This window comes from Micropterus salmoides, unplaced genomic scaffold (assembly GCF_014851395.1).
Source record: "Micropterus salmoides isolate LMB-PRFRI ecotype aquatic unplaced genomic scaffold, ASM1485139v1 Ms_hic_scaffold_9, whole genome shotgun sequence".
NCBI classification, from domain to species: domain Eukaryota; kingdom Metazoa; phylum Chordata; class Actinopteri; order Centrarchiformes; family Centrarchidae; genus Micropterus; species Micropterus salmoides.
The window spans coordinates 6,903,855-6,913,819 of NW_024044681.1; the positions used below are offsets into that span (position 1 = coordinate 6,903,855).

General features: G+C 41.6%; 1 protein-coding gene across 1 annotated transcript in view; it reads left to right on the top strand.

Annotated features, from left to right (window-relative positions):
* The window catches only part of LOC119895617 (microtubule-associated protein 11-like), a 60,633-nt gene that overhangs the window by 49,274 nt on the left and 1,394 nt on the right, over nt 1-9,965 (top strand). Inside the window, exons 7-13 of the mRNA XM_038708855.1 lie at nt 605-725; nt 3,627-3,774; nt 4,205-4,287; nt 5,043-5,194; nt 6,087-6,223; nt 8,463-8,541; nt 8,871-8,985. Coding sequence (XP_038564783.1) covers nt 605-725; nt 3,627-3,774; nt 4,205-4,287; nt 5,043-5,194; nt 6,087-6,223; nt 8,463-8,541; nt 8,871-8,985 — 835 coding nt within the window. The remainder of the gene's footprint in view (nt 1-604; nt 726-3,626; nt 3,775-4,204; nt 4,288-5,042; nt 5,195-6,086; nt 6,224-8,462; nt 8,542-8,870; nt 8,986-9,965) is intronic.

Sequence of the window (9,965 nt, forward strand, 5' to 3'; positions counted from 1 at the left end):
AAGCCGGCTCTGGTTTGTATAGAAGTTCTTTATTCTAGAATAAAACCTCTGAAAGCCCATCAGATCACCCTCTGAAGCTAAGTTGATTAGATTGCACATGAATGTTTAAACTTATGTGAATATGCACCTGCTGCGCATTGTTAGATCAGTTCGATTTAATCGTTCAGTTCATTTTATGGGAACCTTGAGCACCAAAGTATTATTCATTCAGATTTACCGTTGTTATGATCAAGAGAGACGCAGTTAAGAGTTAAAGGCCTGTCCCAGATAAAAGCCCAGGTTATTACTATATATACTATTACTATAACGTTCCACAGTAATCAGGTTTCTGCAGCAGAAATGTGCAGGTATTAACCAGGTTTCTCTTTTTCCCTGAAGCTGCCGTGACATGATGCCACGTCGCTCTACTCTGAGCTTTCACATGTGCATTTTAATAGTATTTAATCTGTTCAGTAGTTACATCTCTGCAGAAATGTTGTCTACAAGTGAAACTGGAAAATGTATTTTTGTTCCCAAAGTTTGAACGGTTTGTGTCCAGAAGTGTCTCATTTAGAACACAAACCAGGATCTAAATTTGACATAATACAAATCTTCCGCCTCTCAGTGTTGAACGAGTCGTCCCAGGAGGAGGTGAGTATTCGGGATGTTCGGATTTTACCAAACCTCAACGCCTCCTACCTTCCCATGATGCCGGACGGCTCCGTGCTGCTGGTGGACAATGTGTGGTACGTACAGAAACATGAGTGTTCATGTTCTTGTTGTGTTACATAATGTAATCTACAGTGTGTTATGTCACATTTATCTTTGTCACACGGCGCCACATGAGGTTATCATGTTGTTACTGTAGCTGTGTGTTTTGTTATGTTCATATCACAACATCATGAATTTTCTGTTTACATCATGATGTCATGTGGCCTGTGCTACGAAGCGAGGTAACTGGCTTATCCAGGTAACTTCAGGTGTAACTTCCCAGTTAACCCGTACTACGAAAGGTGGACATGGCAATTTACGCCGCATCTCTAAACTGCTCCGAGCAGGTTTTGTTGGTGGTTAACTGGAGGTTACCCTGCACGTGGACTACACACCACATCTGTACTCAGTGTTACTGATGAGAAGAAGGATATTAATACACACTGCTTCATAAAATATGTTTAGATTTCATCCTGATTTGTTCCAGCGAGGCCGCGGTGAAGTTCTGAACAGCATTGCGTTCGGACAGCGAGCCCTGCAGCTTCTTTGACTGTAGAGAGGAATCTTAAATAATTAACGGGATAGTTTCTTAGATGCAGCCAGTCTGTAGTCTGGAATTGTGTTTTCACATATTTAGACTATAAGTTTCTCTCATAAATGTGGCACTATAATGTCAGAAAATATTCAAGTTTTTTACTTGTAGATTAATCTTGGAAATTAAATTTTCTCTCGGATCATTCCCCCTCTCCGCTGGCTCCTTTTTTTTCTATTACAGTGGACCTCATGTGCAGTTGTACCTTTACAACTTAACCATATTACACATAAAAGAAGAGCCCATAAAATACAGAATAGAGATTTGAATTACAATGTGAAGATAATTTGGCTACAGATTTACTCCATGCGATGCCAACAAGCCTCCCTGGCTTTGTCGGCCGCCATGATATTAGATTTAGCCGTAAACATGTCTTTACATTCATAATTTCCTGACACTACTGACATGCATTCCTCTGGAGAAATACGGAGCATGCGCCGTTGTCTGCCCGGCCAAACACGCCGCTTTAATGGGAACGCGCACCACCTCCGATTAAGTTAACACGGACTCAACTAACCAACATCTGATCCACCGTCCACTCCAGTGTAGGCGGTCAGAGTTTGTTACCCTGAGTTTGCCTGATAACCCAGAGTTAACTCTGAGTAGGTTGAACTCTCTTCGTAGTGCGGGCCACTGGTGTGTCATGTTGTGAGATGTTGTTGCCATGCCAACAACATGTTGTGATACACAATGAATCTGTGATGTTACATCAACTCATGATGTCGTTATCACAATACGTTCTCCTGATGTTCCATGATGATTCCGCTGCATGACTTTATGTTACATCCCATTTCACTAACGTAGACTACAACAGTTGTGCAGCATAAATGGTATCCAGGAAGGTTAAAATCAGCAGCACCGAGGCTAAACGTCTTCAAGTATCTTCAGCCAAATCCCCTGATTTTAGGACTGGACCCGAATATTCGACCGTTGGGTTCACATTCGATGTTCAAATTTGAGATTCGATTATTTAGGGTTTTTTCGAACGCCTGACCTCCGCCGACAGCAGCGAACGTTCACATCACAGGGAAAACGAAATGAAGCCCTCAGCTGTGTGGGAGCACTTTAAACAGCAGTAGTGTGGCAGTTTTTTACAATTGCTTAATTTCATTACAGATCGAAACAGTCACATTTCCTACAAACAGCAACATAATGAACACAATTAAATAATTACATTAGGCCGATTGTAGAAGAAGAACATTTAATTGATATAATAAAAGTTAAAAATGAATTTTGCTTAATAACGTGTTAGATTTAGTTCCGCTACCGGAAATACTAGCGCTCATCCCGTCTGCTCTCCACATGGACCTCCGCCCAGCTAAACTATTCACGGCTTCTGCTCAAAGCTTTGATTATTCGCTGTTAATAACTATGGAAATGTCGACGCTCAAAAAGTGACATTCAGGTCAGTGACATTCAGGTCAGCCCTAATTTTAACCAACCTTGGATAACTGACTTGGACGGCTAAGAATCTTCACAGACGCCTGTATAAAAGGTCGTTTATTGAGCTGGCGGGAGAGTTTGGTGATGATAGGATGATGGGGGGTCGGTTAGGGTTGTGATGTCCTGGGGCTCAAGACTGAGGGTGGGGGCCCGTTTATCATGGTACCTGTGATAGAAAAGAACTATTACTTAATTGGAAGTATTTACTGTAGCCTTCAGGTCTTTGATGGTGCATACTAAATCCAAACAGAAAACCTAGGGTCACTGATCAGTGAGAGAGCAGCCCGTTATCATTCCCAGGGCATCAAACACGCTACGCTCTGTTGGCATCTGGTACCAACGCACATGGCGCCTCTGAGCATCACAGTTAAATGCTAAAAGTATTTAAATAACATAAAGTCAGGGTAAGGAGGTGGTTGGGTGGATCAGAAACCAGACTTTCATTCCGGAGACCAAACTGCGACGTGTCACAACATTAACCACTAGTTTTATTTTGAAAGGCCAACCGAACGTTGCATATTTATTCTTGCGAACTTGACCCGCAGAGCCCTACACGTGCTAAAACGATGCTAAAGGGCGCTAAAAAAGTGACGCCAAGGGATCTGACCAAGCGTCCATATGTGACGCCCTGCGATGAGAACAGGTTGGAAAGGAGAAGAACCGGGTTTGTGGGGAAAGGGATGCGAGAACTGAGACGAACGGGACAGGAAGGTTCGACGGGTTTACATATGCACAGGCGATTGGATCAGTGAGAGAGAGGCGGGATCTTGTTCCTGAACCTTTGTTATAAAATCTTTATTTAATTACATTATTTTCTGTTACATTACACAGTGATGTTACGTTCTGAGTCTATCCACACGAGTTCAATGGCGCTCAACCTGCTCCTTGTCCTGCTCTGCAGCCACCAGTCAGGCGAGGTTGGCATGGCGTCGTTCTGCAGGGTGGACAGCCTGGCCTGCCGCCTTCCCAGCATGCTCAGCGCTTTGGAGGAGCACGACTTCCTGTTCCAGCTGCACCTTAACGACATGCCGCAAGACGACTCCAACGAGGTTTGGACATGTTGTGTTTCTACAATGTGATCTTTTATATTCCAGGATTTTATTCTGATTTTGTGTTTACAAAAATATTTAACTGCAGTTTTTCAGGATTGGAAAAAATGTCTCCACTGTGTTTTGGAAAAAATGCATAATCAGCATTTCCTCCTTCACTGCTCGGCATCATTAAGGCAAACTGAAACCCAGAAGCTGTTCTCCCAGAAAGCCGTCTCAGTCCTGCATGTTGAGGATTCGAGTGTGAACGTTAGTCAACTGTTTTATCAAAACAGAGTCTGCACAGAAACGCTGACACAGAAACTTGTTTTCAACCCTGAAAGAGAAAACAGAGGAAAGTGAAGAGGCTGAAGACGTTTCCAGCTTCATGTTTCGTGATTCTGAACTTGTGGTCACAATATTTCCTTTAGAGTATGTGTTTTATTTTCAGGGGCTGGAGGTTCCCTTGGTCGCTGTGCTGCAGTGGTCAACTCCCAAGATGCCTTTCACCAACTGTATTTACACCCACTACAGGTAAAGACCAAGCAGGGTCGTTTTTAGGGGATGTATGGGGTCGCCTGGGCACCAGCAGGGGGAGGGGCGCCAAAAGGGAGGAGTCGGACAGCGTTTTAAAAGTCTGTCCCACTCGTGTCTCTGTTCCCCATTGTTAGATCAACCCCGTGGTCGACCTGTAAAATCCAGTTCACCTAAAGCTGAGTCTGCAGCAGACAGTGTGGGACTCTGTTGTTAATTAATTATTCATTGTGATCCGCATGGTTTATTTAGTGCGTCAGAATCTGAGACATGGATGACCAGCAGGGTTGAGCGAGTACTCGGCTGAAACGAGTATCAGATAATGAGATAATAATGATGATAATAGTATCATCAGAGTGAAATGTGAATTTTCTAATAAACAGAAAATATAGGAACGTTGCTATGAGGTTCAATTCTGAAGCTGTTCTGTAAATAAATAAACGTAGCAACTACTGGTCAACCCATATAAATTTCAGGTTTAAATGAATAACTTCCTGATAGCCCCGCCCACTTGTGGTGTAAGCCCCGCCCATTCTCTCTCTCTATATCCCATACAGACAGATACCAGATTATTTATGTTCTGTGAAAATGCTCCTTTAAAACTCAAAAATAAATTCAGTAAGTAAGTGTTGCTGTTACTGTTCAGACCTTCCTGCCACAACACATCTAACATCCTCTGTGGATTTCATACAGATTATCATAGCAAACTAAATCAAAAGCAAGCCGTGATACTGAACCCCCCCACCCCCCATCAGGTTGCCCAGTGTCCGTCTGGACCGGCCGCGGTTCGTCATGACGGCCAGCTGTCCGAGCACCGTCAGGGTGAAGGAGCACTTCAAGGTCAAATACGTTCTGCTCAACAACCTGCAGGACTTCCTGGCTGTTCGGCTCGTCTGGACTCCAGATGGTCAGTGTGTGTGTGTGTGTGTGTGTGAGTTCTTCAGAGTTTTGTAATTAGGATTCATTTTACTTAAACTGAGCCATCTGATGTTAGCTAGCTGAGAGACCATCATATCATTTCATTAACACAATATCCATATTTTATCTTACTGTCACCTAAAAGGCATGAGTAGTGAAACAGGATTAGTTACTGTAGAGATACATTTTGACATCAATATAGAGTTTATTATTATATATATTATTATTAAATATATTGTCTTTTACAGTCTTTTTACAATAAGCAGTCAGACATTTTCAATCTGGAATTCAGGAGTTTTACCTGCACAGATAAATGTTAAAATGCAGGTTTGTTAAATGCATTTCAGGTTTATTTATGTAGCACCAATTCATAACAAAAGTCATCTCATTGTACTTTTGATACAGAGCAGGGAAGAGTTCCAACCATTCCCCAACAATGTATGCCTACTGCTTTATTGAACAGTGTATTCACATTAAACATGAGCAGGATGAGACATTTGCTAAAAACGATAAAAGATTAAAATGATAAGAATTAGGAATCAGAGATGATAACGCAGCCTGTAGTTTATGGTTGTGTCTTTGGTTCCGGTTCAGCACTGTGTGGGTCTGTGTTTGAGCGTTTTGATGGTCGGCTGTTGTGAGTTTTGCTCCAGAATACTTGCTGACCTGACTACAGAAGCTGTTGTGTGGTGTGGGGCCCCCGTCGACTGGTGGAATGAATTTGATTTATCATCTACAGACCGATGCCATTAGTTAAATAAGCGAGGATATTGTAGGCATTGTCAGATTTCAGTTCTCTGTCGCGTGGGCCTGTGCTGTACTGGGTTTCCTTTAAGACCTAGAAAAGAAGTTGTCACTTTATAATTTTTCACCCTGTTCAGGTCGCGGTCAGAGTGAAGACACAACGCTGGCAGCTGTGGTCTGTCACACTCCTCTCAGTAACCTCGGTCACTGTCGGAAAGGAAGCACTCTGTCCTTCAGCGTGGCCTTTCAGATCCTCAAACCAGGACTCTACGAGGTACGTCGACTCCGAGGCACAGCTCCAGTCAGAACAGAAAAGTGTTTTTTCCCACGTTTTCATGTCTGTGTAACCTGTGATTGTCCACTGAAAACTGGTGTGCTGAGGTATGACTCATACGATGACTTCTTTTTCACAATTTATTGCCTCCTGTAGATCACAGTGCACATTTTAATTGCCTTCTGGCTTCCTCTTACTGCACCTCTGCTTCCTAAACATACAAAAATACAGCGTTTACTCAAAGAAAGAGACGCTGAAATCTCCAACAAGCTACATTGGTCACATGACACGGCCCACCTGCCATGGTAAGAATGGCGGCTAGAAAGTTAAAATGAAAACACTACTAAAACTTATTTTAACGGTCGAACTAACACAAAACCGCGACGTAACATGACTGTATTGACATCAGACAATATGTGTTTAAAGTTATAACGTAAATGGTTCAATTTCCAAAGAAAACAATCCATCAGACCAGCAGGCAGCAGCACTTTTCCACACAACTTACCCTCAGCAGTGCAAAACGAGACTGAGGGAGACGGAGCACTATGAAAGCTTAGGAGGTACAGAAGGTATAGTGTGCAGCGAGGGTCATTTCCACAGGAAACATTAGCAAAAATAAAGATAAATAAAAATAACTCAATGATATAAAATTCATAAATATTCAATAAAATCATTAAATGATCAATTAAATTTACAGATGCTAAGTTGAAAATAAGAATTATTAAAGTGCATTTTTAAGTTACACGCTCGCAGTATGTTAAAGCTGTAACGGCCAGTATCTGTACATCTGCAGCTGCTTTTATCTCAAACAGTCAGAATGTGCAAATAAGTATTACTTTATGTCTGTGGTAACAAAGTTATGTCTTTGTGAAGCGTTAATGTTTCTTGTGACGGAGTAATCACAAGTGTTTATCATGCCTGACAAAATGTAATAAAATCAGCCTGTTGTGTTTGTGTGTGGCCCATGTTTAATATCCTTCTTTATATTTGGAAAACAGACTGCAGTCTTTAATTAACATGATTCACGGCTGGGTTAGGCTATAAATAAAATAAACTGAAGTGTCTCTCTTGCAGTTGTCCGTATGACATTAATTTTGCTTACTCTGTGCCGACCAATCCACCTTTTTACCAGTTGAAATATGGAGTTTGTAGTATTGCACTTGCCAAAAAGACAGAATATAGCTTGATCAGTCCTTATTACCAGCTGCAATACATTTAAATGGCCAATACAGCCAATAACGCCAATGCAGTTTTGTCCCACCGCACTACTTGTGACGTTAAGGTTCTCAAAATGAATTGATTTAAGACATGGGCATTATGAGCTATTGCTGACTATAGCTCCCCCAGTCCTTTGAAACTGTTGAAATACCTTTAAAGGGCCAATACAACCTGTAACAGGAAGTTTTCCACTTGCCAAAAAGTGACTGCAGCCTCGACCTTCTGACTTAAATAAGAAAAGATAGGCAACAAAAGTCTGACAGTTGGTTTTCTGAACTTTCTAAGGACTGAAACTACTGCCAGCTTTACAGTGTTGGTGTTGGTTGGGCACTGAGCAGTGTGCAAGCAGCTTAATGGGAACAAAATGTCCGATAAACTGGTCCAATAAACTGGTCCAGTACAGAGCGAGCGCTCTGCAGTCAGCAGCAGTGAGACAGGTCTGCAGTAATAGTAATCCTTCTGTCAGAGAGCTTGTTTCTGCTGCTGACAGGCTCAGATGGTTAATATGTCTGACAACATGATGGAAAGAATCTCTACAGAGAGAGAGCTTTTTTAAAGAGGAAGATGCTTTTTGTTTAACCAGAAACGGTCGCTATCGTTGTTGCTCTCGTCAAAGCCACCAGAGTCCATTGATAAAAACATTTTACCTCGCAGAGCATGAGATTTGCTGGTCCACGGCTGCCTCTGTCGGTTAGTTTTATGCTACTGTCTGACTTTGTTAGTTTTGATTGCTTTTGTTATTGTGTGTTTTAAAAGGTCAAAATTCCACAGAATGACACAAATGAACTGACCGAGGCAGCGGCGGACTAGAGAGGTAAAATTACTGCTTTTGTCAAGAGAGTCTGGATTACACTGCAGCCGACTGCAGTGATCTCGCTCAGTACTGGACCACCTTCGAAACCTGTAGTCTCAATCAGTCACAAAGACACATCAACATGGGGAAATAAGATGATCCCAGGAAATCTGATTACACATTTCTTCTTCTGTTTCCTCCTCTGATTAACGCTCGCTCTTTCTGCAGCTGAGTCAGCACATGAAGTTGAAGCTCCAGTTCACGGCCTCGGTGTCCAACCCTCCACCTGATGCTCGGCCGCTGTCACGTAAGAAGAAACATCGCTTTGTGTCCAACGCTATAAACGTCAGCGCTTTTTGAAAGTGTAGAAAGTTTTACAGCTGAACTCTGACAAGACAAGTATGATAACATTCTCACCTGATGCCAAGTAATAATGTCATAAATGTTACCAGATAATTTACATTTATTAATTATTTTACTGTAACATGTTGCACAATAACATCTAACACAGCAACAAAAGCGTCACAGACTCAGTAATAACACGCCGGCCACTTTTATTGCAGTATCAAACTAAAACATTTCAAATGTGCTGCTATAAGTTTTGTGTTTGAAGCCGTGTCTTGTTCTCTCCATCAGGTAAAAACAGCCCGTCCAGCCCGGCGGTTCGAGACCTGCTGGACCGACACCAGGCCAGTCTGGGCCGATCACAGTCATTTTCCCACCAGCAGCCGTCTCGATCCCACATCATGAGGTAACAGCAGTGGTGGAATGTAGCTCAAATACTACTAAGCTACTTTATCCTTCTACTCTACTACATCTCACAGGCAAATGTTGGACTTTTTAATCCATTTGTCTGACCGCTTTAATTATTAGTAGTTTATATCAAAGGGAAAACGAGATGAAGCCCTCAGCTGTGTGGGAGCACTTTAAACAGCAGTAGTGTGGCAGTTATGGCGTTTTTTACAATTGCTTAATGTCATTACAGTTCAGAACAGTCACATTTCCTACAAACAGCAACATAATGAACACATTTAAATAATTACATTAGGCCGATTGTAGAAGAAGAACATTTAGTCGCTATAATAAAAGTTAAAAATGAATTTTGCATAATAACGTGTTAGATTTAGTTCCGCTACCAGAAATACTAGCACTCATCCCGTCTGCTCTCCACATGGACCTATAATATAGTAGATTATAATTTTTAACATCTTTCCTGTCCCGTGAAAATCACGTATCTCCAAATGTGGAGATTTTGAATTAAATTTTTTTTTTGATAAACTGAAGAAGAAGAAGAGATTCTTTAAGGGCTGAGAAAGTTATTTTTTGTTACTTCTTAATCTAAATAAACTATTAAAGCTGACCTCAGATCAGCTAGAAACGGCTGTTTCTGTGAGCACATGAATAGTTTGCTTTTCAGAGATACAGAATGTTGTTCTCTGTGACAGGATGTAAAGCAGTTCTACAGCAGTAAAACGCCATGTATACATTAATGCAGCAGTAACATTAATCCTGTCGTAGGGTTGTTGTTGCACAAACTGCTCAAAATTATAGATAAAACTGATGTGCTATTTTGAGGGGACAGCAAATTTACACTGTTATACAAGCTGCACACTCACTACTTTACACTGGAGCAAAGTGTCATTTCCTCAGTGTTGTCACATGAAAAGATACTGTGAGATTCTGTATCTATCTATCTAAAAACATCATAATAGTATAACACTTATTACAACA